The sequence below is a fragment of the Clarias gariepinus genome, chromosome 1, assembly GCF_024256425.1.
Source record: "Clarias gariepinus isolate MV-2021 ecotype Netherlands chromosome 1, CGAR_prim_01v2, whole genome shotgun sequence".
Lineage (NCBI taxonomy): Eukaryota > Metazoa > Chordata > Actinopteri > Siluriformes > Clariidae > Clarias > Clarias gariepinus.
Genome location: NC_071100.1, coordinates 1,039,056 through 1,063,132, shown reverse-complemented (window position 1 = coordinate 1,063,132; position 24,077 = coordinate 1,039,056). Strand labels below are relative to the sequence as shown.

Sequence of the window (24,077 nt, the reverse complement as noted above, 5' to 3'; positions counted from 1 at the left end):
CACATCTCCTCCAGGCCTGGTGAGAACATAAAGTATTTATTTATAAAGAAACTGCAGAGGATTTTATTCTCAGTGTGGGTTTTTTCACTTTTAAAAAGATTATCATATGTAACACTGAGCCATTAATACTTTAATGTTTAAAACTCTCTCTCTCTCTCTCTCTCTCTCTCTCTCTCAGTGATGATGTGAGATTATTTCTGAATAGAATATCAAACTGTCCTGACAGTGAAAGTCTAAGTGTCTCCGTTACTCACGGGTCTCCTATGGTGAGGTTGAGGGTTTTCTCTCTTGTACAGGAAAATCACGAGCACTGGAACAACCAATAGCAGCATCAGCAGCCCTGTCATGAGCTTTCCCCAAATTGGTAGCGCTTTCTTATCTGAGACACACACACACACCATGTTAGTCACACGTGTAATCAAGATCTCATTATTAAACTACACGTACACTGTAGCTTAAAAACAGAGCAGTATTTTTCCTCCTGCTGTGACTCAAATATTAAAAGTGCAGAATTCAGTAATGTTCTTGACTAGCGCTCAAAGGCACCCAAAATTGCTTAATTATATAAGCAAACAATACAATGGATGTGTAAAACAGTGTGAAATTATATGCAGCGTTATGTTAGCTAGCAATACAGCTGTATGTTCATAAGTATAAGGGTTCTACTCCCCACTTTAATACATGCAAGATCTTATACTCATGAAATGATGACATGGCTGCTTTCCTTTCTCGACTTCTCGAGATATTCCTGCGAGACCATATTCACAGTGTTGTGGATCATCTGTGTGACGTTACTAACTGCTGCGAAGTATACAGTTAGACGTGTGTTGTGTTCCTTCCCCCCTTTGCAGGTGCCCTGGGGTAATGTCCACCGCCACACATGAGGTCATGTGATGATGTCACGCTGTAAAGCTGTACACACAGTGTTGTATACCTCTGCTCACTCTCAATCACAGTATACGTACCTCTCACTGATATTGAGTAAATATGAAGATCCTCATTATTCTCTGCGTCTCTGACAGTATAAACTCCTCCATCACTCGTCTTTACTCCTCTCAGTGTCAGGAGTGTGTTAGTGAGTGATGTTCTCAGTGTGTATTCAGCTGTACAGTTCAGTGATCCTCCATACACACTGCAGATCTCTACACCATGTGGATCTGATGAGAATTTCCCCTTAAAGATCACCTTCACTCGCTCTGATACGTACAAATCCAGCCAAAGGTCTTTACCAGGGCTTAGAAGAAGAATCGATATTACAGCTGAGACGGAAAAACACAACATATTAACGGGATGTAGATGTGATATAACACAATTAGAGTTTATAAACTATAGAGCAGATCAACGCACTTACTCTCAATCCTGAGACGCACATCATTAACGTCTGTCCCATCACACTGACACGTGTATGAACCCCTCATACTGTGATCAGCTGCAGTGATGGTGAGGGTGAGATCTCCCTTCAGGTACTGATCATGTGACATGTTAAACCCCTCCTTCAATGACGTGCAGGATGTCTGATTACACTCAGCCACTACATCATCTCGGTTACTGGATACGGTCCATTTGGCCCAACCAGGACACTTGTGTCCACAGGACAGAGCAGCAGACTGATTAAACTTCACCCATGCAGTAATTTCAGCTTTTGCAGACACTTAAAGAGGGAAGCAGATAAACAGGATAAAATAGAAATCTCTACATTCACATATGAGTAAATTAGGTCAGTGGTAGCTCAAAGGGTTAAGGCACTGAGTTACTAATCAGAAGATCGGTGGTTCAATCCCCAGCTCTACCAGGTTGGGCCCTTGAGCAAGGTTCTTAACCCTAATTGCTCCAGGGGCGCTGTATCATGGCTGGCCCCAGTTACGCTAAGATATACGAAGAAGCAATTTCCCTCTGGGATTAATAAAGTTCTAATTATTATTATTAAACTCGTAAACAGTTTAGTGTAAAAACAGTTTGGTGTAGAACCCAGTGTGGTAATAAAATTGACAAGGCAAACATGTGACCTGGTTGCAAGAAGACAATTAGACTGCAATAATGGAACTACAGATTCTTTCAGGAACCGGACTTATGTTAATCTCCTCCACTTATTATTATGGATTAGCACTGAAAGACAGGGGGCGCTGTTCAGTGAAACTAACAATTTTAAACAGACTTTTTCGCAGTGGTGTCTATTTTTTGACCAGGCAGTGTACAGTAAACTAACAAATCAGTCCTAACCCTCATCAATAAATCCAGATACATTTATAGACAAAATATGCATGAACACTCCAATTGTTCTTTATTTAAATTCTGAAAAAATAAATTAAATGAATCCTAAAGCATGTTTAATAGAGGTTTATAAGACTGTAAGAGAGACTATTAGCTGATCCCAGGGTGAGCAGTGAGACTGAGATCACACCCACCTGTGATGAAGGTGATGATGATGAGTAAAAGCAGGACACGGTGAGGAACCCAGCGGGACTCCATGTGTGAGACACGACCCGACCACCAGCAGCACTGAGTAGGTGAGGACAGGTAAGGAGTTAACATCACTGGTGTAGTGGTGTCTGGAGAAGTGTGTACAATAGAAACACCTACCCTCCTCTCTGATGGCCCTGGGGACTAAGAGTGTGTGAGCGCTGGCCTGTGGTTACCTGAGCTGATGCTAGCTGGCTTTGCTGATGTAGCATTGCAAGAATGTTTGTTCACGCTACATCGGAAAAAAAAAAAACCTGATCAACTGAAATACTGTCCTACCGCTTCCTCCTGTCTCCCCGGTGTGAACGTCTTACATCAGGTCATTTGTGACTGCGGTGTGAGCAAACGTGGACGTCCTCTGTGTGACTTGCATGAAAGAAGAGAAGCCTGCAGTTACTGAGTTTTATTTATTGATTTTTTTTGTGGTCTGAGGGTGTACCTGGTGAAAAAAAGTATTATATTTTTATTTTCTAGAAGGTAATTAAAAATAAATCCTACAGCCAGAGTGCGGATGATGTCTCTCACCCTAAATAATAATAAGAAGAAGGAGTTGAAGCGGCAGAAGAAGAAGAGGAAGTTGGGATAAAAGCTTTTGATCACTACAAACTTCATCACTTTCAATTGCTTTGAAGGTTGCTAACTAGTTCAGATTACTTTTTTTTAATAAAAACATTTAAGTGTAAATATTTTATTACTTAAATACCTAATTATTTTAAATTTGATTATAGTATCGTGAAAGTACTCATTGTAGATCTCCTCTTATGACTTAATAATAAGAGTCAGACTAGTGATGTTGCAGCGTCACATCTGTCTACAGTCTAAACTTCACTGTACAGAGTCTCTTCACCAGGAGTTTATTAAACCTGCAGCTCTGTATGAACATAAACTTATCTCAGGTGTTTAAACTGGAACATCTCTCGAACATCTGTGTGTGTGTTATAACATCTGGAATGAACTCACCATCCGGAGGTTACAGCCCTCTGTGTGTGTGTGTGTGTGTGTGTGTTTGTGATCGACTCCACCCTGCAGAAGAGCTTCCTTAAACTTCCATTTCCGGAAGCGAGCAAGTGAAGGGGGCGGGGCTTAAATTCCACACATGTGCACTTCAGTCTCCCAGCTGCCGCCCTCTAATGACTTTCACTATAACACTGATGATGTTTAAGGGTGTTGTTTAAAGATTTATTTCTTTCAGATAATATTTTATTGAAATACACTTTAATCAAATAAATTATATATCTATAACGGTTTTAAATATTTACATCATTTAGAAATGTTGGTCTGTAAATGCATGAAGAGCGATTCAGTAAAGGGCCAGACTGTGATGTCTAGACGACTGGGTCAGAGCAACTCCAAAACCGCAGCTTCTGAGGGATGTATTTCTGGTTTGCAATGGTCAGGACGTACAAAAAGTGATCAAAGGAAGGAAAACTGGTGAACTGGTGACAGGGTCATGGGTGGCCAAGGCTCACTGATGCACATGGGGAGTCAAGGCTGGCTCGTGTAGTCCGAAAGTCTGATCCAATAATCCAATAGACGAGATACTGTTGATCAAATTCATAAAAAAGGTTAATGCTGGTTCTTATAGGAGAGAGTCAGAACACACTGTTTTGGTGGCAAAGGGGGACCTACGCAATATCAGGCAGGTGGTAATAATGATATGACTGATCAATATATATATATAAAGGCCAAAACACAGTATTGGTGATGATAAAAAAATTTTATGTTATACATATAATATAGAAAATGTATGTGCCAAGGTTATGCAACAATCTTGCTCTTGAATCAATGTCTCCAGTCCCCCGAATTCTTGACTGGGCTTCATTTCACAGTCCTCCCCAGGCTGCGGTTATCCCTGTTTCTTGTGCCCTTTTGTGTCTTACCCTCCATGTTCAGGGTGTTAATGATCGTCTTCTGGACAACTGAACCAGACCAAGAGACCATTTAAAGGCTCCCGAAACCTTTGCAGGTGTTGTGAGGTAATTTGCTGATTAGGGTGTGCCACCACGAGTCTCCATATTGAACATTTACTTAATATTTTTATTTTCTGAGACACAGAATGTTGGATTTTCATTAGCTGTGTAAGCCATAATTATAATGAAAAAAAAAAAAGAAAAGAAATAAACATTTAAAATACAGCAGTGTGTGTAATAAAATCTATATAATATATGGGTTTCACTTTTTAAATCGAATTACTGAAATAAATAAACTTTTCAATAATATTCTAATTTATTGCCAGCCTTGCTGTTATGAAGAACAGCGCCATCTGGTAGTCCACAGATATTTAAGCAGCCTGTTATACCCCTGTGAGCGGTTGACATCAGTCACGTGGTATTTGTCATGTGACACACACACACACACATGCGCGCGCCCACAGCAAACAGTGAAACAACGCAGTGGGAGAAAGTTTTATCTCCCCGACCACAGAGAGAGAGAGCGCGCGCTGTGACCTGTGACCTCTGTCACCTGCACGCGGTGAGTTCATCACAGTGTTTTAGAGAGATTACAGCGCAGTTTAAACCTGTTAATGCAGAGGTGCACTTTTAATAAACTCCTAAGAGTGTTGGGTCAGGCTGCGCATAGACTCGTGACTGGCGTCACTTCCGGTTTAATTCCTTCAGTTTGGGGAGTTTACTTTTAATATAACTTTTTTCAGGAATTATTATAAGTAATAATATTAATAACAATAGTAGAAGTAGCAGCAGTTCTTAGGTTCGCTGTCATGAAGATTTATAAAGTAACTAGCTGCAAATTTTTTTTTTTTTTTTTTTATCTTTAAAAATCCAGTATAAGAAGTTTGGTGTCAGCAGCAGTGTGATCATGTGTAGAATAAAGTTTGTTTATTTGCTCATCAAAACAAAAGTTTAAATGTTGTTTAATCAGTCAGAGTAGCTCTAGTCCAAACCTCCAAACTTGCTGTCTTCACCGGACCCCAGGTTCACCAACACCGGACCCCAGGTTCACCAACACCGGACCCCAGGTTCACCAACACCGGACCCCAGGTTCACCAACACCGGACCCCAGGTTCACCAACACCGGACCCCAGGTAGCTTGTCTGAGGTCATTAACTGAAGGATTCACATACTTTTTTACACCAGAAATATGAGGTTTCATGGTTGTTCTCAGTAAAGACATGAAAGATCAGAATTTCACCAACACCGGAAATGTTTTTGTGTTATTATTTTAGGCTCATTATATTTGTCGATACTCCTGACTTAGATGAAGATCAGATCACATTTTATGACCAATTAATGCAGAAAACCATGAAATTCCAAAAGGTTCACATACTTGTTCTCTTCACTGTATAGTTAATATTTATGTACTTTATAAATGTTCAGTGTTGATTTTTAGTCTACAAACAGGATTTAAACATAGTTCCCCTGCCTGATGTTCAGTTGGCTTAGGACTGTGTGTAGGAGCTGGGTGATGATGTGGTTGGTTGAATGAGTTGGACAGTGTGTGGAGGGTTGTGGTGTGTATCGAAGAGATGATGAAGACTCTGAGGAGCCTGGTGATGAAGTTAATCAGAGCAGAATGCTGGGCTGCAGGGCAGTTTGGGTTTCTTTGGGTGAAGAATGATAAGGGACATCTTTAAGCAACTGCAACAAGAAGAGATTAAATATTTTAGTGTATATCAAAGCTACCTTTTTAGGGTGCTGGCTCTAATCTTCATGTTCTTGAGCTTCTCCACTAAAGTTACTGTTGTGCTTGGGGACCTTGCTTATTTACTCATCTGTCCTCACCTGTGCAGTGCCGATGGTAGTGCCTTCCATTCATGGAGTCCTGCAGGATTCCTCATCGTGTCTTGCTTTTATTCATCCTAATGTTCATCACAGGTGAGTCTCGTACACTTTAAAGTTTATTGAGATAATTATCACCGGTTCTGAAATTAAAAACCGACAGCTCAGAGTTAGTCGATCCAGACCTCAGGTTTAAAGTCAGCATTTATTAAACCTGCTTTCTGGCATAAACCCCTGATCATGTGTGTGTCTTAAATGTTTTAAATGGGGTTATAGCTTTCTGTTGGAAGGCTGCAATACAATACTATACAGTGGTGTGAAAAACTATTTGCCCCCTTCCTGATTTCTTATTCTTTTGCATGTTTGTCACACAAAATGTTTCTGATCATCAAACACATTTAACTATTAGTCGAAGATAACACAAGTAAACACAAAATGCAGTTTTGAAATGATGGTTTTTATTATTTAGGGAGAAAAAAATCCAAACCTACATGGCCCTGTGTGAAAAAGTAATTGCCCCCTGAACCTAATAACTGGTTGGGCCACCCTTAGCAGCAATAACTGCAATCAAGCGTTTGCGATAACTTGCAACGAGTCTTTTACAGCGCTCTGGAGGAGTTTTGGCCCACTCATCTTTGCAGAATTATTGTAATTCAGCTTTATTTGAGGGTTTTCTAGCATGAACCGCCTTTTTAAGGTCATGCCACAACATCTCAATAGGATTCAGGTCAGGACTTTGACTAGGCCACTCCAAAGTCTTCATTTTGTTTTTCTTCAGCCATTCAGAGGTGGATTTGCTGGTGTGTTTTGGGTCATTGTCCTGCTGCAGCACCCAAGATCGCTTCAGCTTGAGTTGACGAACAGATGGCCGGACATTCTCCTTCAGGATTTTTTGGTAGACAGTAGAATTCATGGTTCCATCTATCACAGCAAGCCTTCCAGGTCCTGAAGCAGCAAAACAACCCCAGACCATCACACTACCACCACCATATTTTACTGTTGGTATGATGTTCTTTTTCTGAAATGCTGTGTTACTTTTACGCCAGATGTAACGGGACACGCACCTTCCAAAAAGTTCAACTTTTGTCTCGTCGGTCCACAAGGTATTTTCCCAAAAGTCTTGGCAATCATTGAGATGTTTTTTAGCAAAATTGAGACGAGCCTTAATGTTCTTTTTGCTTAAAAGTGGTTTGCGCTTTGGAAATCTGCCATGCAGACCGTTTTTGCCCAGTCTCTTTCTTATGGTGGAGTCGTGAACACTGACCTTAATTGAGGCAAGTGAGGCCTGCAGTTTTTTAGATGTTGTCCTGGGGTCTTTTGTGGCCTTTCGGATGAGTTGTCTCTGCGCTCTTGGGGTAATTTTGGTCGGCCGGCCACTCCTGGGAAGGTTCACCACTGTTCCATGTTTTTGCCATTTGTGGATAATGGCTCTCACTGTGTTTCACTGGAGTCCCAAAGCTTTAGAAATGGCTTTATAACCTTTACCAGACTGATAGATCTCAATTACTTTTGTTCTCATTTGTTCCTGAATTTCTTTGGATCTTGGCATGATGTCTAGCTTTTGAGGTGCTTTTGGTCTACTTCTCTGTGTCAGGTAGCTCCTATTTAAGTGATTTCTTGATTGAAACAGGTGTGGCAGTAATCAGGCCTGGGGGTGACTACAGAAATTGAACTCAGGTGTGATAAACCACAGTTGAGTTATTTTTTAACAAGGGGGGGCAATCACTTTTTCACACAGGGCCGTGTAGATTTGGAGTTTTTTTTCTCCCTTAATAACGTAAACCTTTATTTAAAAACTGCATTTTGTGTTCAATTATGTTATCTTTGATTAATAGTTAACGGTTTTTGATGAGCAGAAACATTTAAGTGTGACAAACATGCAAAATAATAAGAAATCAGGAAGGGGGCAAATAGTTTTTCACACCACTGTATGTATAGAGATACAATTCTATTTATTTGTATTTGTGTTTCTCTTTTCCAGTTCCAGTGCATGTATCAGCTGAAACTATTGTACGAGGACAGTTTAATCAGTCTGTTGTTCTACCCTGTACATGGAGCTGTTCTGGTTTGGCCAAATGGACGCCCTTCAGTTTTTCAACAGACATACTGGCTGAGTGTGATCAAACATCCTGTCAGTCATGGGAGGAAGGATTTAACATGTCCCATGATCAGTATCTGAAGGGAGATCTCAACCTCACCATCACTGCAGCTGATCACAGTAAGAGGGATTTATACACCTGTCACTGTGATGACATGGACATTGGTGATGTGCGTCTCACCATTGAGAGTAAGTGTGTCTCCTTCTCCCTAGCTTATAAGCTTGTACAGATTTAGGTTTAAGATGTGTGTCGGGGACAATAAAAGGTGGAGGATGTACACTCAGGCTTGTCCTTATTTCATCTACTTCCTCATAAAGGCACCCTAGGAAATGGAACAAGAGACTCAGCATTTCATAAACAAACTGACAGTAACTTATCTAAGAGAACAAAATACAAAGACAGGATACAAATACCGGAAAATTGAACTAAGACAACATGGTGCTTAAATGATGACACTAGTAAGGACCAAACAGAATCACCACCATGAGAGAAAACCGGGCACAGCAGGACACATTAACAAAAGAAATACAAAAGAAAATAGGATAATGTTAAGAGCCGGGAAATGTACACAAAAACATCCAGGGAGAACAGTGGCAAAATCACCCTCTTACACTTGGCTTCTGATGCACCTACATGTGGCCCAAAAGAATCTCAAACTGGAAGTCTCTGTTCTAGTTCATCCCAAAGGTGCTCGATGGGGTTGAGGTCAGGGCTCTGTGTTCGGGCCAGTCAAGTTCTTCCACACTGAACTCAAACGATGTCTTTATAGTCCTTGCCTTGCGCTGGGGCTCGGTCATGTTGGAAAAGGAAAGGTCCTACAACAAGGTCCTACCTGTTGCCACAGAGTTGATAAACGGAGCATTGTCCATTGTCCATAAATGCACACCAAGAACCAGGGGAAACGATTCACAGAATTTTTTATATAATTATATAAAAACGTATATAATTCACTCACAATGAATTTTACTTTTAATAATCTAATGTAGCTTAATTGTTTTAATCATCACATGTGTTGTTTCAACTTAACACCTTAATAAGAAAGTGATTTTTTTTTCTTCTTAGCTGTGACATCATCAGGTCAGATGAACCCTGGTGAAGACCTGCTGCTGGAATTGTATGCATTTGATTCCCTGGAGGTGATCTATAAGAATAAAGATTCAGCAGATGGTAAACAGATCTGCACAGTGTATAAAAGCTCAGTGCACTGTAATGTTGAGTACAGACAGAGAATATCACTCGCTAACATGGTTCTTAAACTGAGAGGAGTAAAGCCGAGCGATGAAGGAGTTTACACCATCCATGAAAAGGATACTGATGAAGATCTTTATGTTTACACATTATCAGTGACGGGTATGTGTGACCACCTTGATTTTTCTTTCTCTGACCCGGTTTGTCCCACCCTTCATCAGCACACACACTCAGGACTTGGATTATGTCACAATTTATTTGATTCCTGCACACAGAGCAGTAGGAGACGAAATGGCAAGCTCAAATGTTATACCTCCACCCACAGCAGTTCTCCAAAGCTCTGCTCTTAACATAACCAAAATGAATAAACATAAAACAATAATCTGAAATGTGACTTTCTTCAGGACAAACAGTTTTGTCTAACCAATTCTTTTCTCAATATTGCTTTGTGATCGTATAAGACATTTTAAATCATGCAAGAATAAAATAAAAGTCTGAATATAAAGTAAAGCATGCTACATAAATTACACAGCTTACATCATTTATTTTGTAGAACTCTGTATGCATGAGAATTAACATGACATTTCTTAAATGCTTTCACAAAAGAACTAATAGCACCAAACATTTGCTAAACCACAGAAAATGCACAGAATACTGCAAAGAAACTTTATGCATATTATATGATAAAGAAATAATTACCTGCACACAGAGCAGTAGGAGACAAAATGGCAAGCTCGAAAATGCCACATATATCGAACGTAAACGCACTTGACAGACGACTCACTACCTATGCTGTTGAATACCTTGCAAACAGTGCCTGACATTTCTTGTTAAATTATTTTTTTAACTTTTATTGTGGAGCTACAACAGATTGCAACTTACCCACAGCAGTTCTCCATAGCTCTGCTGCGGACCGTTCAAACACAGTGGGAAACAGCGCCCCCGGCGTAACCAATAGGAAGCGCATTCACATTAACGTTCAGGACTTGCTGAACTTACATTCAGGATTTACTTACAGAACTTCAGAACTCATTTATATTTGTGTAACATTTATCTCGTCACATATGTATTTACTATGATCTGTAGAAAGTTCAATATTTATCATGGGAATGATCGAGTATATCTGATAATAACTTAGTTTAATTGTGCGTTCGTGTAGATACAGATGCGAACAGTGTGCAGAAGCGTGCTCTACCAAAGTGGGTGAGCATCTTGATTGTGGTGGTGTTGCTGGTGGTGCTGCTGTTTGGTGCACTGCTTGGAATAATTCTCCACCAGAGGAAACAAATTAAATATTACCAAGGGGCACTTGTAAGTAACATCACTCATCAGAGATCACATATAAGTTACAGAAGCAAAGTTCTAGTGCGTGATACAGCAGCCTCATTAGGAGAGAAATTTCTTCCCTTTAAATTGAATTTTATTTATAAGGGTTGAAAGAGATGTGAGAATGTAAAGTAAGTGAAGAATAGAATTTAATTGTTAATAGTATTTAATGACTCTATGTTAACTTGTACAGGTGCTCAGTGATGAAACGGATGTGGAGATGAGCCAGTTAACCATGAATGAATGAATGAATGAAGAGCAGAGTGGTGCATCTGAGACAACGCTGGAAAAGACACATCACACAAAGAGAAACCGAAATCTCCAGGGGCCTCATTTATAAAAAAGTGTGTGCACAGCCTGTCATGCAGAAACTGGGATTTGTAAGGAAACAAAACATGAAATTGGGTATTAGTTTTAAGGAAGCCTTGACCCATGTGCAGACAATTTGTAAATGATGGAATTAAACACTATGTGGATATGTAAAGGATTGCAGCTAAATGTGCAAATTACCACAACAATAATATCCAGTCATAATAACTGTAAAGACTACTGGGACACGAGAAGCACTGACGCATTAGAGTTCTCTTGAACTGACATTACCCCGATCAATTATTTGCAGTTTGTTTATTCGGGTTGGCATTTCGGCAGTGTGTAAATGAGCGTGTGTATGTATATACACCTGCAATGGCTTGCTTATTGCCTCGTGCCATAAGTTTCCTAGGATAGGCTTCAGGCTCCCTGTCAAGTAGGCTTTTATTGTCACTGTAAAACGAAACTAGCTAACTAATTAGCCTAATTAGCTGTAACCCAGTATATAAGATAAAGCGGTATAAATGATTTTACACATTAACAGATCTATTAATTGGTTACAGAATGACTGCTAAGGTTGTTGTTCCAGAACTCAAATGGAAGAGAGGAGAGACTTTGCAATGACACTCTCTCTGAAACACATTTAGCCCCTACCGATGGCCTGACTAATGGGCGATGGCACCGTCTGAAGACTGTTACAGGTGGGAGACTGTTGCAGAATACAAACTGCTACAGGTTGGTGGACTTTAGAATGGAGACTGCTATAGATGTCTGCATACAGGTGTGCATATGCACAGTTTTACAAAAATCTGATTTTAATTTTGTGTGCACAATGCACACTTTATCCCTGGATGTTTTATCGAAAGTATATTGAAAGTTTTATTAATGAGGTTCCAAATCGTGTTAATGTTTTCTTTACAACAACAATTGAATTTCTAATCTTTAATTTCTTTTTATTGCCATAATAGCGATGCTATTTTCTGCATTGTGCCATTGTTTGTGCTCTGACTTTGTCCAGATGTGCTCAGGTTTGTGAACCCTGCAAGCTCATGTTTTTTCTACCTGTCTGTTGTGGTTCCTGTTCCTGTGAGCTGCCTCATGTCAACTTTCTCACTAACTGGGACTGTGTGTGTCTTTATATACCCGTGTGTTTACTGGCTAATTGATGTTACTGCAGGGTTTTTATTCCTTTAAACTGGGGTGACTATAGCTGTCCACTATGCAATGGTGCTTCATAACTCGGGTTCACTGCTGCATCTTCCGAGTCGTCTTAGATTTTTTAATATGAGAATACTGTTGCTTGTTTACTTTTATTCAACTCTTTTTATATTTACATCACTTCTTTACATAATACCTAACCATCTGTGACACTGCTATTAATTCCTATTAAATTTTTTTTTGTATAGCGCTTTTAACAATTGTCATTGTCGCAAAGCAGCTTTACACAATCAAAAGAATTATTTAAGTCTGTATGGAATGTAAGTGTGCATGGCTCAAGATGAGCAGATTGTCCCTGGTGAGCAAGCCGCGGGCGACAGTGGCAAGGAAAACCTCCCTGATATGGTAAAAGGAAGAAACCACGAGAGGAAACAGACTAAACAGGGAACCCATCCTCATCTGGGTGAAACAGAAAGCAGAAAATGATCTGCATTCATACTGTGTGTTAGATGGCAGGCAGTTCAGCTATAACAGTTTAACAGTTGTTAATTGATGTAAATATGGAGTCGAGGTAGTTATTGGAGACAATTTAAATCTTGAACTATCGAGCAACCGCAGCCAAGTCAAGTCCTTAGAGTAACAGCTGTCAACAAAAGAACCATCTTTATGGTAAAGTGAAACCTTCCCCAGACACCAGGCGCATTCCAAAGAGACACATGGGGCATTCATGCGATGAGATCTCCAACCAGAAGCGGGGCACCAGGATGGGTCGGACAGGTCTGGAGGGCAGAGGAAGTCTGGATCACTGGCAGCTCAGGAACGACATGTTTAGCTCGACAGAGAGAGGGAAGAGAGAGAGGGGGAGATGGGGAAGAGAGAACAGAAGAGGGGAGAGCAGAGGAAAGAGGAGAGATAAGTTAGGTATGATCGCAGTCACATAATGTATAATGAAACAGAAGGAAACACAGACATAAGAGCGCCCTGAGATGTAAAGCAAACTATCACCTCACCGTCAACAAACCTGAGTGATCAATGAGAGTGGGGAAGACAGCATCTAAACATACCAGTTCACCATAATACTCTACGTCCATGAGTTCCCCAGATCTGCCCCTTTACCCAAGACAAATCTTTTTATAAAAATGCTTGATTAAATAAATAGGCTTTTAGCCTGTACTTAAACACTGAGACTGTGTCTGAGTCCCGATCATTATTTGGAAGACTATTCCATAATTTTGGGGCTTTGTAAGAAAAAGGTCTGCCCCCAGCTGTAGTTTTCATAATACACGGTACTGACAAGTAGCCTCCATCCTTTGATCAAAGTAGCCGTGGCAGATCGTAAGACACTAGCAGTTCGCTCAGATACTGCGGCGCGAGACCATTTAAAGCTTTATATGACAAGAGTAGTATTTTAAAATCAATGTGAAATTTCACGGGGAGCCAATGAAGTGAAGATAAGGTACGTGTGATGTGCTCGTATCTTCTGGTTCTAGTGAGGACTCTCGCTGCTGCATTCTGGACTAGCTGAAGCTTGTTTATGCATCTAGTTAAACAACCAGACAGTAAGGCATTACAATAGTCCAACCTAGAGGTGATAAAAGCATGAACTAGTTTTTCTGCATTGTTTAGCGACAGTATATTTCTTATCTTAGCAATATTTTTAAGGTGAAAGAATGCTATCTTGGTAATATTATTGACATGTGCTTCAAATGAAAGGCTGGAATTCATAATCACACCAAGGTCTTTTACTGTTGCACTCGATGGAACAGAATGGCCATCTAAAGTTACAGTGTGATCTAAAATCTAACTTCTAGCTGTATGCGGTCCTATGACTAGAACATCTGTCTTATCAGGATTAAGCAGAAGGAAGTTAATTAGCATCCAATCTTTTATGTCCTGCACACATTGCTCAACTTTAGTAAGCTGGTTTTTCTCATCTGGTTTTGCTGAGACATATAACTGTGTGTCATCAGCATAACATTGAAAACTAATACCATGTATACGGATTATGTTGCCAAGAGGAAGAATGTATAGGGGAAAAAAAGCAGTCGGCCTAAAACCGAACCTTGTGGAACATCAAACTCTACTAGAGAACATGCAGAATAATCACGATTTAAATCTACATACTGAAACCGATCAGTCAAATAGGATCTGAGCCAGGAGAGGGCTGTACCCTTAATTCCTACTACATTTTCTAATCTGTGAAGAAGAATCGCATGATCAATGGTGTCAAACGCTGCACGGGTAAAACAAGCATAGTTACACAACCCTGATCAGAGGCCAATAGAAGGTCATTAACTACTTTAACGAGTGCTGTTTCTGTGCTTTGATGAGGCCTAAATCCTGACTGATACAGTTTATCTATGCTATTTCTGTGTAGATATGAGCATAGCTGCTCCGCTACTATCTTACCTACGAGAATCTTAGAAATGAACTGGAGGTTTATTATTGGCCTGTAATTGGACAGCTGATGGGTCGAGGTCAGGTTTTTTAATAATCGGTTTACTAACTGCTAATTTAAAAGATTTTGGAACATACCCAATGCTGAGTGAGTAATTAATTATTCTCAACAGAGGTTCTGTTATTGCTGGTACTATCTGTTTAAGAAAATGTGTCGGTAAAGAATCTAAAATACAAGTTGATGAATTTGCAGAAGAGATGAGTGAAATTAGTTCATTCTCTTCAAGGGGAGTAAAGTATTCTAGGTTCTGATTTGACATAGTTAGTTTAATATCTGCATCAATTGCATTGTCCAGTTTCAAAGCCTTAATTTTATGCTTGATATTTAAAATTTTATTATTAAAAAAGTTCATAAAGTCCTCACTATTGTACGATGTTGTCGTAGAGATTTCTGAAGTGCTCTTATTTCTAGTTAATTTGGCTAAGGTATTAAATAAAAATCTAGGATTATTTTTGTTATTTTCTATAAGAGTGGAGAGATACGTTGATCTAGCTACACTAAGAGCTTTTCTATAGTTCAGGATGCTCTCCTTCCATGCTATTTGAAATACTAACAATTTAGTTTGACGCCATTTACGTTCTAATTTCCGAGCTGTCTGTTTTAAAGTACATGTATGGTCGTTATACCAGGGAGCGAGTTTCTTATCTCTAATAATTTTTCTTTTAACTAGAGCTACATTATCTAATGTATAACGGAACGTCGACTTAAAATATTCAGTCGCCTGATCGAGTTCTGTGGGGTCAGACAGTAATCCAATCAAAGTTGTTAACTCTGGGAGATTACTGATAAAACTCTGTGTGGTAGTTGATGTGAATGTACGTTTAGTACAGTAGCGTGGTGCTGCGCATACATTATCACTATAACACACTTTAATTGAAACAAGATAGTGATCTGATATAACTTCAGACAGTGGAGTTGTGAATAAATTTCGTATGCTTAATCCAAAAGATATTATTAAATCTAAAGTGTGACCTGCTTTATGAGTGGGTCCTACTACACACTGATTTACTAAGTCCAGTATGGACATAAATGCTTTACGCGGAGGGTCTTATGGATTCTCAAAATGAATATTAAAATCTCCAGCAATTAACGCTTCGTCTACAGAAACGACTAGGTTTGAGAGGAAATTTGCAAATTTACTAAGAAATTCTGAATACGCGTCTGGAGGTCTGTAAATGATGATTATCGGGATCGACTGAGCTGACTTCATATTTGTAGCTACACTTATGTTACTATAGAGAACTTCAAATGAATTTAATTTGTGTCCGTGTTTTTGTATAATAATCGGATTGTCACCGATTAACTAGGCCTTTTCTAAAACTATAAGCTATACTACAAGAAATAAGAGCAGCACCCTTCCGAGTGGGATGGACACCATCCCGCCCTAACAGGCCAGTTTTTTCCTCAAAGATCTTTCAATTGTCTATGAAGCCCACATTATTATTTGAGCACCACCTAGACATCCAGCGGTTCAGCGACCATAACCTGCTGTAAGCTATGTCGCCACGTCTCATTGGGATGGGACCAGAGCATATTACGTCATTGGACATCGCCTTCGCTTGTTTAAACACCTCTGTAAAGTTATTCTTACTAACCACTGACTGACGAAGGCGTATTTCATTAGCTCCAGCATGTACCACTATCTTAGAGAACCTGTGCTGTCCTAGAGCCCTAAGATTACCTGCTATGTCCGGTGTTTTGGCTCCCGGGATACACCTAACCACTGTTGCTGGCGCCTCTAAAGGCCTGGCTAATTTCACATGTCTCAGTATAGAGTCTCCTAAAACCAGAGCTCTTTCAGGTTTCTCAGTGGGTGCATCACTGAGGAGAGCAAACCTGTTGGACAGGCTGAAGCGCAGAAGAGATGTTCTACGATGGGCTAGCGTTGGCTTTGACTGGACGAGTATGCCGCCGAGTCATCACCCACTCGCCCCACTGTGAAGGCTCTGATTGCCGGAGTCGGGGGCTGGTTATCTTCGCCTGCAGCACCCAGACTGTCCGCTACGGCAGTAACGCTGCTCTCGCGCTCTCTAACCCTCTCTAAAGTCTAAATGTGCTCCTCTAACGCTGATATCTTCTCCTTCAGAGTGCTCACTAACACACCTATCACAAATAAAATTACCACTAACAACGGAGGAAAAATGTCTAAACATCCTGCACTCTACACACTGAATGAGCTACAGTGGTGTAAAAAACTATTTGCCCCCTTTCTGATTTCTTATTCTTTTGCATGTTTGTCACACTTAAATGTTTCTGCTCATCAAAAACCATTAACTATTAGTCAAAGATAACATAATTGAACACAAAATGCAGTTTTTAAATGATGGTTTTTATTATTTAGGGAGAAAAAAAATCCAAACCTACATGGCCCTGTGTGAAAAAGTGATTGCCCCCCTTGGTAAAAAAATAACTGTAGTTTATCACACCTGAGTTCAATTTCTGTAGTCACCCCCAGGCCGATTACTGCCACACCTGTTTTAATCAAGAAATCACTTAAATAGGAGCTACCTGGCACAGAGAAGTAGACCAAAAGCACCTCAAAAGCTAGACATCATGCCAAGATCCAAAGAAATTCAGGAACAAATGAGAACAAAAGTAATTGAGATCTATCAGTCTGGTAAAGGTTATAAAGCCATTTCTAAAGCTTTGGGACTCCAGCGAACCACAGTGAGAGCCATTATCCACAAATGGCAAAAACATGGAACAGTGGTGAACCTTCCCAGGAGTGGCCGGCCGACCAAAATTACCCCAAGAGCGCAGGGACAACTCATCCGAGAGGCCACAAAAGACCCCAGGGCAACATCTAAAGAAGGCCTGCATGGCAGATTTCCAAGGCGCAAACCACTTTTAAGCAAAAAGAACATTAAGGCTTGTCTCAATTTTGCTAAAAAACATCTCAATGATTGCGAAATGAAAGACTTTTGGGAAAATACCTTGTGGACCGACGAGACAAAAGTTAAACTTTTTGGAAGGTGCGTGTCCCGTTACATCTGGCGTAAAAGTAACACAGCAAAAAAGAACATCATACCAACAGTAAAATATGGTGGTGGTAGTGTGATGGTCTGGGGTTGTTTTGCTGTTTCAGGACCTGGAAGGCTTGCTGTGATAGATGGAACCATGAATTCTACTGTCTACCAAAAAATCCTGAAGGAGAATGTCCAGCCATCTGTTCATCAACTCAAGCTGAAGCGATCTTGGGTGCTACAGCAGGACAATGACCCAAAACACACCAGCAAATCCACCTCTGAATGGCTGAAGAAAAACAAAATGAAGACTTTGGAGTGGCCTAGTCAAAGTCCTGACTTGAATCCTATTGAGATGTTGTGGCATGACCTTAAAAAGGCGGTTCATGCTAGAAAACCCTCAAATAAAGCTGAATTACAACAATTTTGCAAAGATGAGTGGGCCAAAATTCCTCCAGAGTGCTGTAAAAGACTCGTTGCAAGTTATCGCAAACGCTTGATTGCAGTTATTGCTGCTAAGGGTGGCCCAACCAGTTATTATGTTCAGGGGGCAATTACTTTTTCACACAGGGCCATGTAGGTTTTGATTTTTTTTTCTCCCTAAATAATCAAAACCATAATTTGAAACTGCATTTTGTGTTTTCTTGTGTTATCTTTGACTAATAGTTAAATGTGTTTGATGATCAGAAACATTTTGTGTGAGAAACGTGCAAAAGAATAAGAATTTAGGAAGGGGGCAAATAGTTTTTCACACCACTGTAAATGGTAGACATAATAACGTACCTGAGTCATAGTTTAGTTGTAGTTTAGCGAAGCCCAATAGTATGAAAAAACATAAGAAAAATAGTTGCTGTTAATATTATTATTGTATAAACGGAAAAACTATTTAATTTAAACGCTGATACAAACGCGAAACTTTCGCGGCAATGATACAAAAACAGGAAGCTACGTTAATAAAGCCCGACTGTCTGGTTAGATAGGCATTGACCAGATATCCATGTGGCTAAACCAAGACCGCAGAAAAGAGGTGATGGCCTATAATTTTGTTTGCATGTCCCAATGATTTAGGAAGCTGGGTCAGCATGCGGGGTCAGCCAGGATATAGGTAAGGGCCTTGCTTAACGGCCCAAAGTTGAAACCTTGGCAGGGCTGGGGCTTAAACCATCAAGAGACTGTAAGACAGTAAGAATACAATGAATGTAAAGGGCACCTATTATGCCAAATTCACTCTTTAGTCATGTTTAGAAAATCAGATGGGTCTCGTGTGTGTGTGTGTGTGTGTGTACAAACAAATTATGCAATTGGGGGGAGGGGGCAGCTTTACTCACCTTATAGTCTCAAATAAACCTCTTAAAGTGATTTTCTACTGCGTTTCTGACATCTCTACAGTCTTCCTCCTTTACAGTTCTAATCACTATCTCCAACATTGATGGCCTTGTCCAAAAAAGTCTTACACTAATACATTTAAATTTAGGCATTTGTCAGACATTCTTCTCCAGAGTGACTTACAAAATGTGCTTTGAAGTTTACTTCAAACTAATACTTGGTTTGAGCACATTTAGCTTAGATTAAGGTGCATAATGTGGAGTCTGGTTCATGCTCCCAGAAACACTTTCTCACTCCATAGATGTGATAACCTGGTCATTTAGTACATTAATGTCTTCAGCTGACTTAATTTTATTGCCACATAAGGTTGACCAACAGAAGCAACCCCAGATCATAACACTGCCTCCAGAGGCTTGTACAGTGAACACTATGCACAATGGGTGCATTACTTCATGCGCATACCTTCTTACAGTGACTGTGATCTTGCTGTTTCTCTGAGGACTTGACTTGGCTGTAGTCACTCAATAGTTCAGAACCGAAATTTCCTACAAGTCTACCTGAATCTCCAATAACTACCTGAACTCCGTATTAACATCAATTAACATCAACTGTTATACTGAACTGCCTGCCACCTAACACACAGTATGAATGCAGATCAATTCCTGCTTTCTGTTTCACCCAAATGACGATGGGTTCCCTGTTGGGTCTGATTCCTCTCAAGGTTCCCCTATCTGGACTATCTGATCATTTTGATTGATACACATTCCATACAAACTTAAATAATTCTTTTGATTGTGTAAAACTGCTTTGCGACAATGACAATTGTGAAAAGCGCTATACAAATAAAATTAAATTGAATTTAACCTTTATTATGGATATTTTTATGATGCTACTTTAACAATCATTTAAATGATCTTCAACCATGGTCATTCAGTATTTTTCTCGACCACATTTCTTCCATGAAGTTCAGGGTTCTTCAATATCCTTCTATGTTTTAGAAGGATATTGCAGAGTCAGTCAACAATTAAGTAGACTTGAATAACTACATTTAGTACAATGATGTACAAAATTGAGTAAATGTAATAATCAGAAAGTAATGCAATGATTACTCTTAGCGAAAATGAGTAAAATAATTGAGTAGGTATAATTGAAATGCAAGGTAGAAAAACCTGAAAATTAGACTATTATCTAACAAACAAATGTGCTACGTTTACCAAATATTTCGCTTAAATGTAATTTATACTGGTCTATCACAGAATTAATATGTTACATTTACTTCATTTTTTAAACTATATTTACCCGTTACTTAAGGAGTATTTTAATTCAGCTTAATGTCTCTAATGACACCAAATTATAAACAAAGAAACAATATACACATTACCATTTTAATTAAACATTTATTAGCCAAATTACTATATTAAACATACTATATTAATTGATATATATCATTATACTGATCTACGAGTGGTGTTCAAGTCAAAGCAGGTCTTGTAATGAAAATTCTCTGAAATGAAGATGTAAAACCGATTTGATTTTACGAAGCCCATTGCAGTCTTTCCAGTGAACATTCTAGTGGAATGCTTTTGCGAAAAACTGACTGATCTGGTCACCAAAGTCTTTGCAGAACAAAGCACAGCCTCATATAGAGAAATGTTTATATAGAGAGAAATAAAGGGAGCTTTTACTCAAGTTCACACTATTAAGTGAATATTACCACACTATTAAGTCATATTAACTATGAACCATATCAGTTTTTTACTTTAGTTCATGGGAGGTCCGGATAAATCAGAATATTGTTAAAAGGTAATTTTTTTCTTTTACTTTTATGCATAACATATTTCACTTAAATATTTAAATTTCCTGTTCCTTTCTCCCATCTATAAATCTGAGATAAACAATGAATCTTTACAAAATTTTTATATTTCACACAATATTTCATATTTTAGTTACCAGTACTTGGCACATTTATATCATCAATGGCAAATTCAATAATTTTTAAGTACACTGTTTTGTTTGTAAAGTACTTGTAGTACTTTTGCACTTTAAATAAATTTTAAAACATCATGTACTTAGGACTTTAAATTGAGTAAAATGTTTTAAGTCCTATTTTGTAAACAAAGCTATGTTGCATTATCCTGCTAATTAAACCACCTTCCTCAAATGCTGTAATGCTTGACTGGGGATGTTTTTATAGTATTAACAGACGCTTTAGCCGTTCACTTAGGTACCACAGCATAAGATGATTTAGTGCTTTATACAGTATGTCAATAGGAGTATTTTAAATTAATGTGAAATTTCACTGGGAGTTAATGCAGTGTGGAGATGTCATGGTCCCCTCGTGAAAAAGTCCACCAGGGTCTTTACCACCTTAGATGCCTGAAAGACTTTTGACAGCCTTCCAAACTTTTACTTCTGCACCATAGAAAACATGCTGATGAAAAACATCACAACAGTTTGGGAACAGCACCGTGCAGGACAGATAAGTTCTACAGAGGGTGGTGCGATCAGTTGAATGCATCATCCACACTGAGCTCCCTGACCTGCACTCAATCTAGAGCAAGTGGTGCTAGACCAAGGCCATGAAGATATTAAAGGACCTCAGTAGTGGCTAAGTGTGATCAGACATCCCGCAGGTCTGTAAAGGAGGGATTTCAAATGTCCCATGATCAGTACCTGAAGGGAAATCTCAACATCACTGGAGATAATTACAGTATAAGTGATTTGTACACATGTCAGTGTGATTAGAAGGAGACACAAAAAAGCTGCTTCTCAGCATGAGAAGTGTCTTTATCTGCTCTATAGCCTATTAGGCCTGAATCAAAATCACCAGCACCACTTGCTGTAGATTGAGTGCAGGTCAGGGAGCTCAGTGTATGCGCTTAGCTTATCGCACCACCCTCTGTAGAGCTTGTTTGTCCTTCATGGTGCTGTTCCTGAACCAGGTTATAATGTTTACCATCGGAATGCTCTCTATGGTGCAGGAGTAGAAGTTCCTGAGCACCCATTAAGGCAGTCCAAAGTATCCCAACTGTCTGAGGTCGTAGTGACACTGCCAGGCCATTTTTACCATGGTGTTGAAGTGACAGGACCATGACAGGTCCTGGGTGATGTGAACACCGAGGTAACATAAGCTGTCCACTCTCTTCACTGAGCTCCTGTTGATGACGGGGGTCTGGTAGTTCCTCTCCTGCTTTGTACTCAAGTCCACTGTCAACTCACTTGTCTTGCTGACGTTTAGAAGGAGATTGTTCCTCTGGCACCAGTTCTCCAGATTTTTTATTTCCTCCAGGTAGGCCGTCTCATCGTTGTCAGTGATTAGGGCCCCCACGACGTCTGTCATCAGCAAAACTTGATGCCGGTGGTGGAGAATCAGTGAGAGATTATTTGTTATTACATTTGCATCCAGTTGAGATGTTGAGTATTTATTTTTCTCCTCAGCCATGAACTCATCAGTTCAGATAATCTCTGGTAAAGATCTGTTGCTGGATTTGCATGGAACTGACTAAATGAAGGTATGGGCCAGGGGTAGCTCAGTGGATAAGGCATTGGACTACGGTTCGGAAGATCCCAGGTTCAAACCCCACAATCACCAAGTTGCCATTGTTGGGCCCTTGACCCTCAACTGCTCAGATGTGTAATGAGATAAAAATGTAAGTTGCTCAGGATAAGAGCGTCTGCCAAATGCCTAAATGTAAGGTATTCTATAGCATAACAAATCAGCAGATTTACATGGCATAATGGCTCACTTCACTGTACAGCTGAATACACTCACAGAGAACATCACACACCAACATTTGATGGATCAAAATGATCAGATTGTCCCTGATAAACAAGCCAGGGGCGACGGTGCGGGGGGAATAACTCCCTGAGATGGCAGTAGGACCAAACCTTGAGAGGAACCAGTCTCAGCCGGGAACCTATCCTGATTTGGGTGATAAAGGATAGCAGGAATTGATCTGCAGTCATACTGTTTAGATGTATAGACATTTGGTCTGCTTTCTTTGCGTTTTGGTGTGTGTGTGTTGAGACATGGATTATTCAGTGAAACAGAAGCTCTGCTGAAAAAAAGTTAGGCACATCAGTCACTTTACCCCAAATAAAAGCAGGTAAAATGAATATATCGAGATGCGTGTTTCTTAGCCTCACCCCCGTGAACACAGCGTAGTCAGAGAACAGCGCACCCGCGAGAGGTTGTGCTCAGACATTTAACTTGTTACCATTTTTTAATCATTGGAATGGAAGAGATAGAAAGTTTCCTCATCATAACATGCCTTGTGTTGTTTTTAATCTTTCTATACACAACCCGTGATTTTTATGCTATTTTAGAGATGGAAAATACAAATGGAATCTTTTTGGTATTTTCTTTTCTTTATTTTCTTTTTCTTTTCAATATTTTATAAGAATACCAAAGAAAATTATTGTGTACAAAGTGATTAAAACCAATACAATTTATGTTACGATGAGGAAAATCTCCATTTCTTCTATTACAGTAACCAGGCTGGCTCTACGCAGGGACATGAGGGGGCAGCACCCCCTCAAATAAATCTCTTGCCCTCTTAAATCAAAATTTTAAAATGTTGAGAAAGAACATGTTAATATACTTACAAAATTAATATATTGCAAGTTGATAAAATGAGTTTTCTGCAGTAGCGGAAAAAATCAGCAGAAAAAGGGACACTACATAATACGGTATTAGATTTCCCTCATTTCTCCGCTGTGTGTATTCATTTAAAGGCTGCAGCGCACGCACAGGGAAATACTGTAGGAGACTTGTTTAGGAGTGGATTGGAGAGAAGAGAGCTGTTCATTCACTATAAAAAAAAATAACAAAAATATGTAAAATATATAAAACATAATTTAATTTGTTCTATAGCCCATCTGCTTTAACCTAGTTTTTTTTATTATTCATAAGACAACCTTTCAGTTTTGTAAATATTCTAGTTATAGTGTGTTAAGTCTTACTTCAGGTTAAATGTTTTTGAGACAATACAACAGGACAATACTGTTACTATAAGTTACAGATGCCCCCTTCACATTTCTCACTGCCCCCCAT

General features: G+C 39.5%; 3 protein-coding genes across 5 annotated transcripts in view; 1 reads left to right on the top strand and 2 right to left on the bottom strand.

The window, feature by feature from the left end:
• Positions 1–2,624, bottom strand: part of LOC128523810 (uncharacterized) — a 51,570-nt gene extending 48,946 nt beyond the window's left edge. For both annotated transcript variants that reach the window (XM_053495961.1, XM_053495952.1), the window contains exons 1-4: positions 2,406–2,624; positions 1,352–1,651; positions 966–1,259; positions 255–379 (exon numbers count right to left, since the gene is read on the bottom strand). In XM_053495961.1, coding sequence (XP_053351936.1) covers positions 255–379; positions 966–1,259; positions 1,352–1,651; positions 2,406–2,532 — 846 coding nt within the window. In that variant the 5' untranslated portion in view covers positions 2,533–2,624. The remainder of the gene's footprint in view (positions 1–254; positions 380–965; positions 1,260–1,351; positions 1,652–2,405) is intronic.
• The window catches only part of LOC128523741 (zinc finger protein 239-like), a 366,823-nt gene that overhangs the window by 215,697 nt on the left and 127,049 nt on the right, over positions 1–24,077 (bottom strand). The window lies entirely within an intron of this gene.
• Positions 5,425–16,956, top strand: LOC128523876 (uncharacterized). Of its 2 annotated transcripts, none has more exons than XM_053496035.1 (6): positions 5,425–5,503; positions 6,209–6,293; positions 8,185–8,484; positions 9,359–9,646; positions 10,644–10,795; positions 11,004–16,956. In XM_053496035.1, exons 2-6 carry the CDS (start codon positions 6,233–6,235, stop codon positions 11,055–11,057), a joined length of 855 nt encoding a protein of 284 aa, XP_053352010.1. In that variant the 5' UTR covers positions 5,425–5,503; positions 6,209–6,232; the 3' UTR covers positions 11,058–16,956. The 2 variants fall into 2 exon arrangements, with proteins under 2 accessions (XP_053352010.1, XP_053352021.1); XM_053496046.1 differs by having other exon boundaries at positions 5,503–5,517.

Bases quoted from the DNA above. Each gene is read 5' to 3' on its own strand.
- LOC128523876 (XM_053496035.1), top strand. From the start codon at position 6,233: ATGGAGTCCTGCAGGATTCCTCATCGTGTCTTGCTTTTATTCATCCTA. The intron at 6,294-8,184 runs GTGAGTCTCGTA...TTCCAGTTCCAG, and splicing joins CATCCTAATGTTCATCACAG to TGCATGTATCAGCTGAAACT. The intron at 8,485-9,358 runs GTAAGTGTGTCT...TTTTCTTCTTAG, and splicing joins TGTGCGTCTCACCATTGAGA to CTGTGACATCATCAGGTCAG.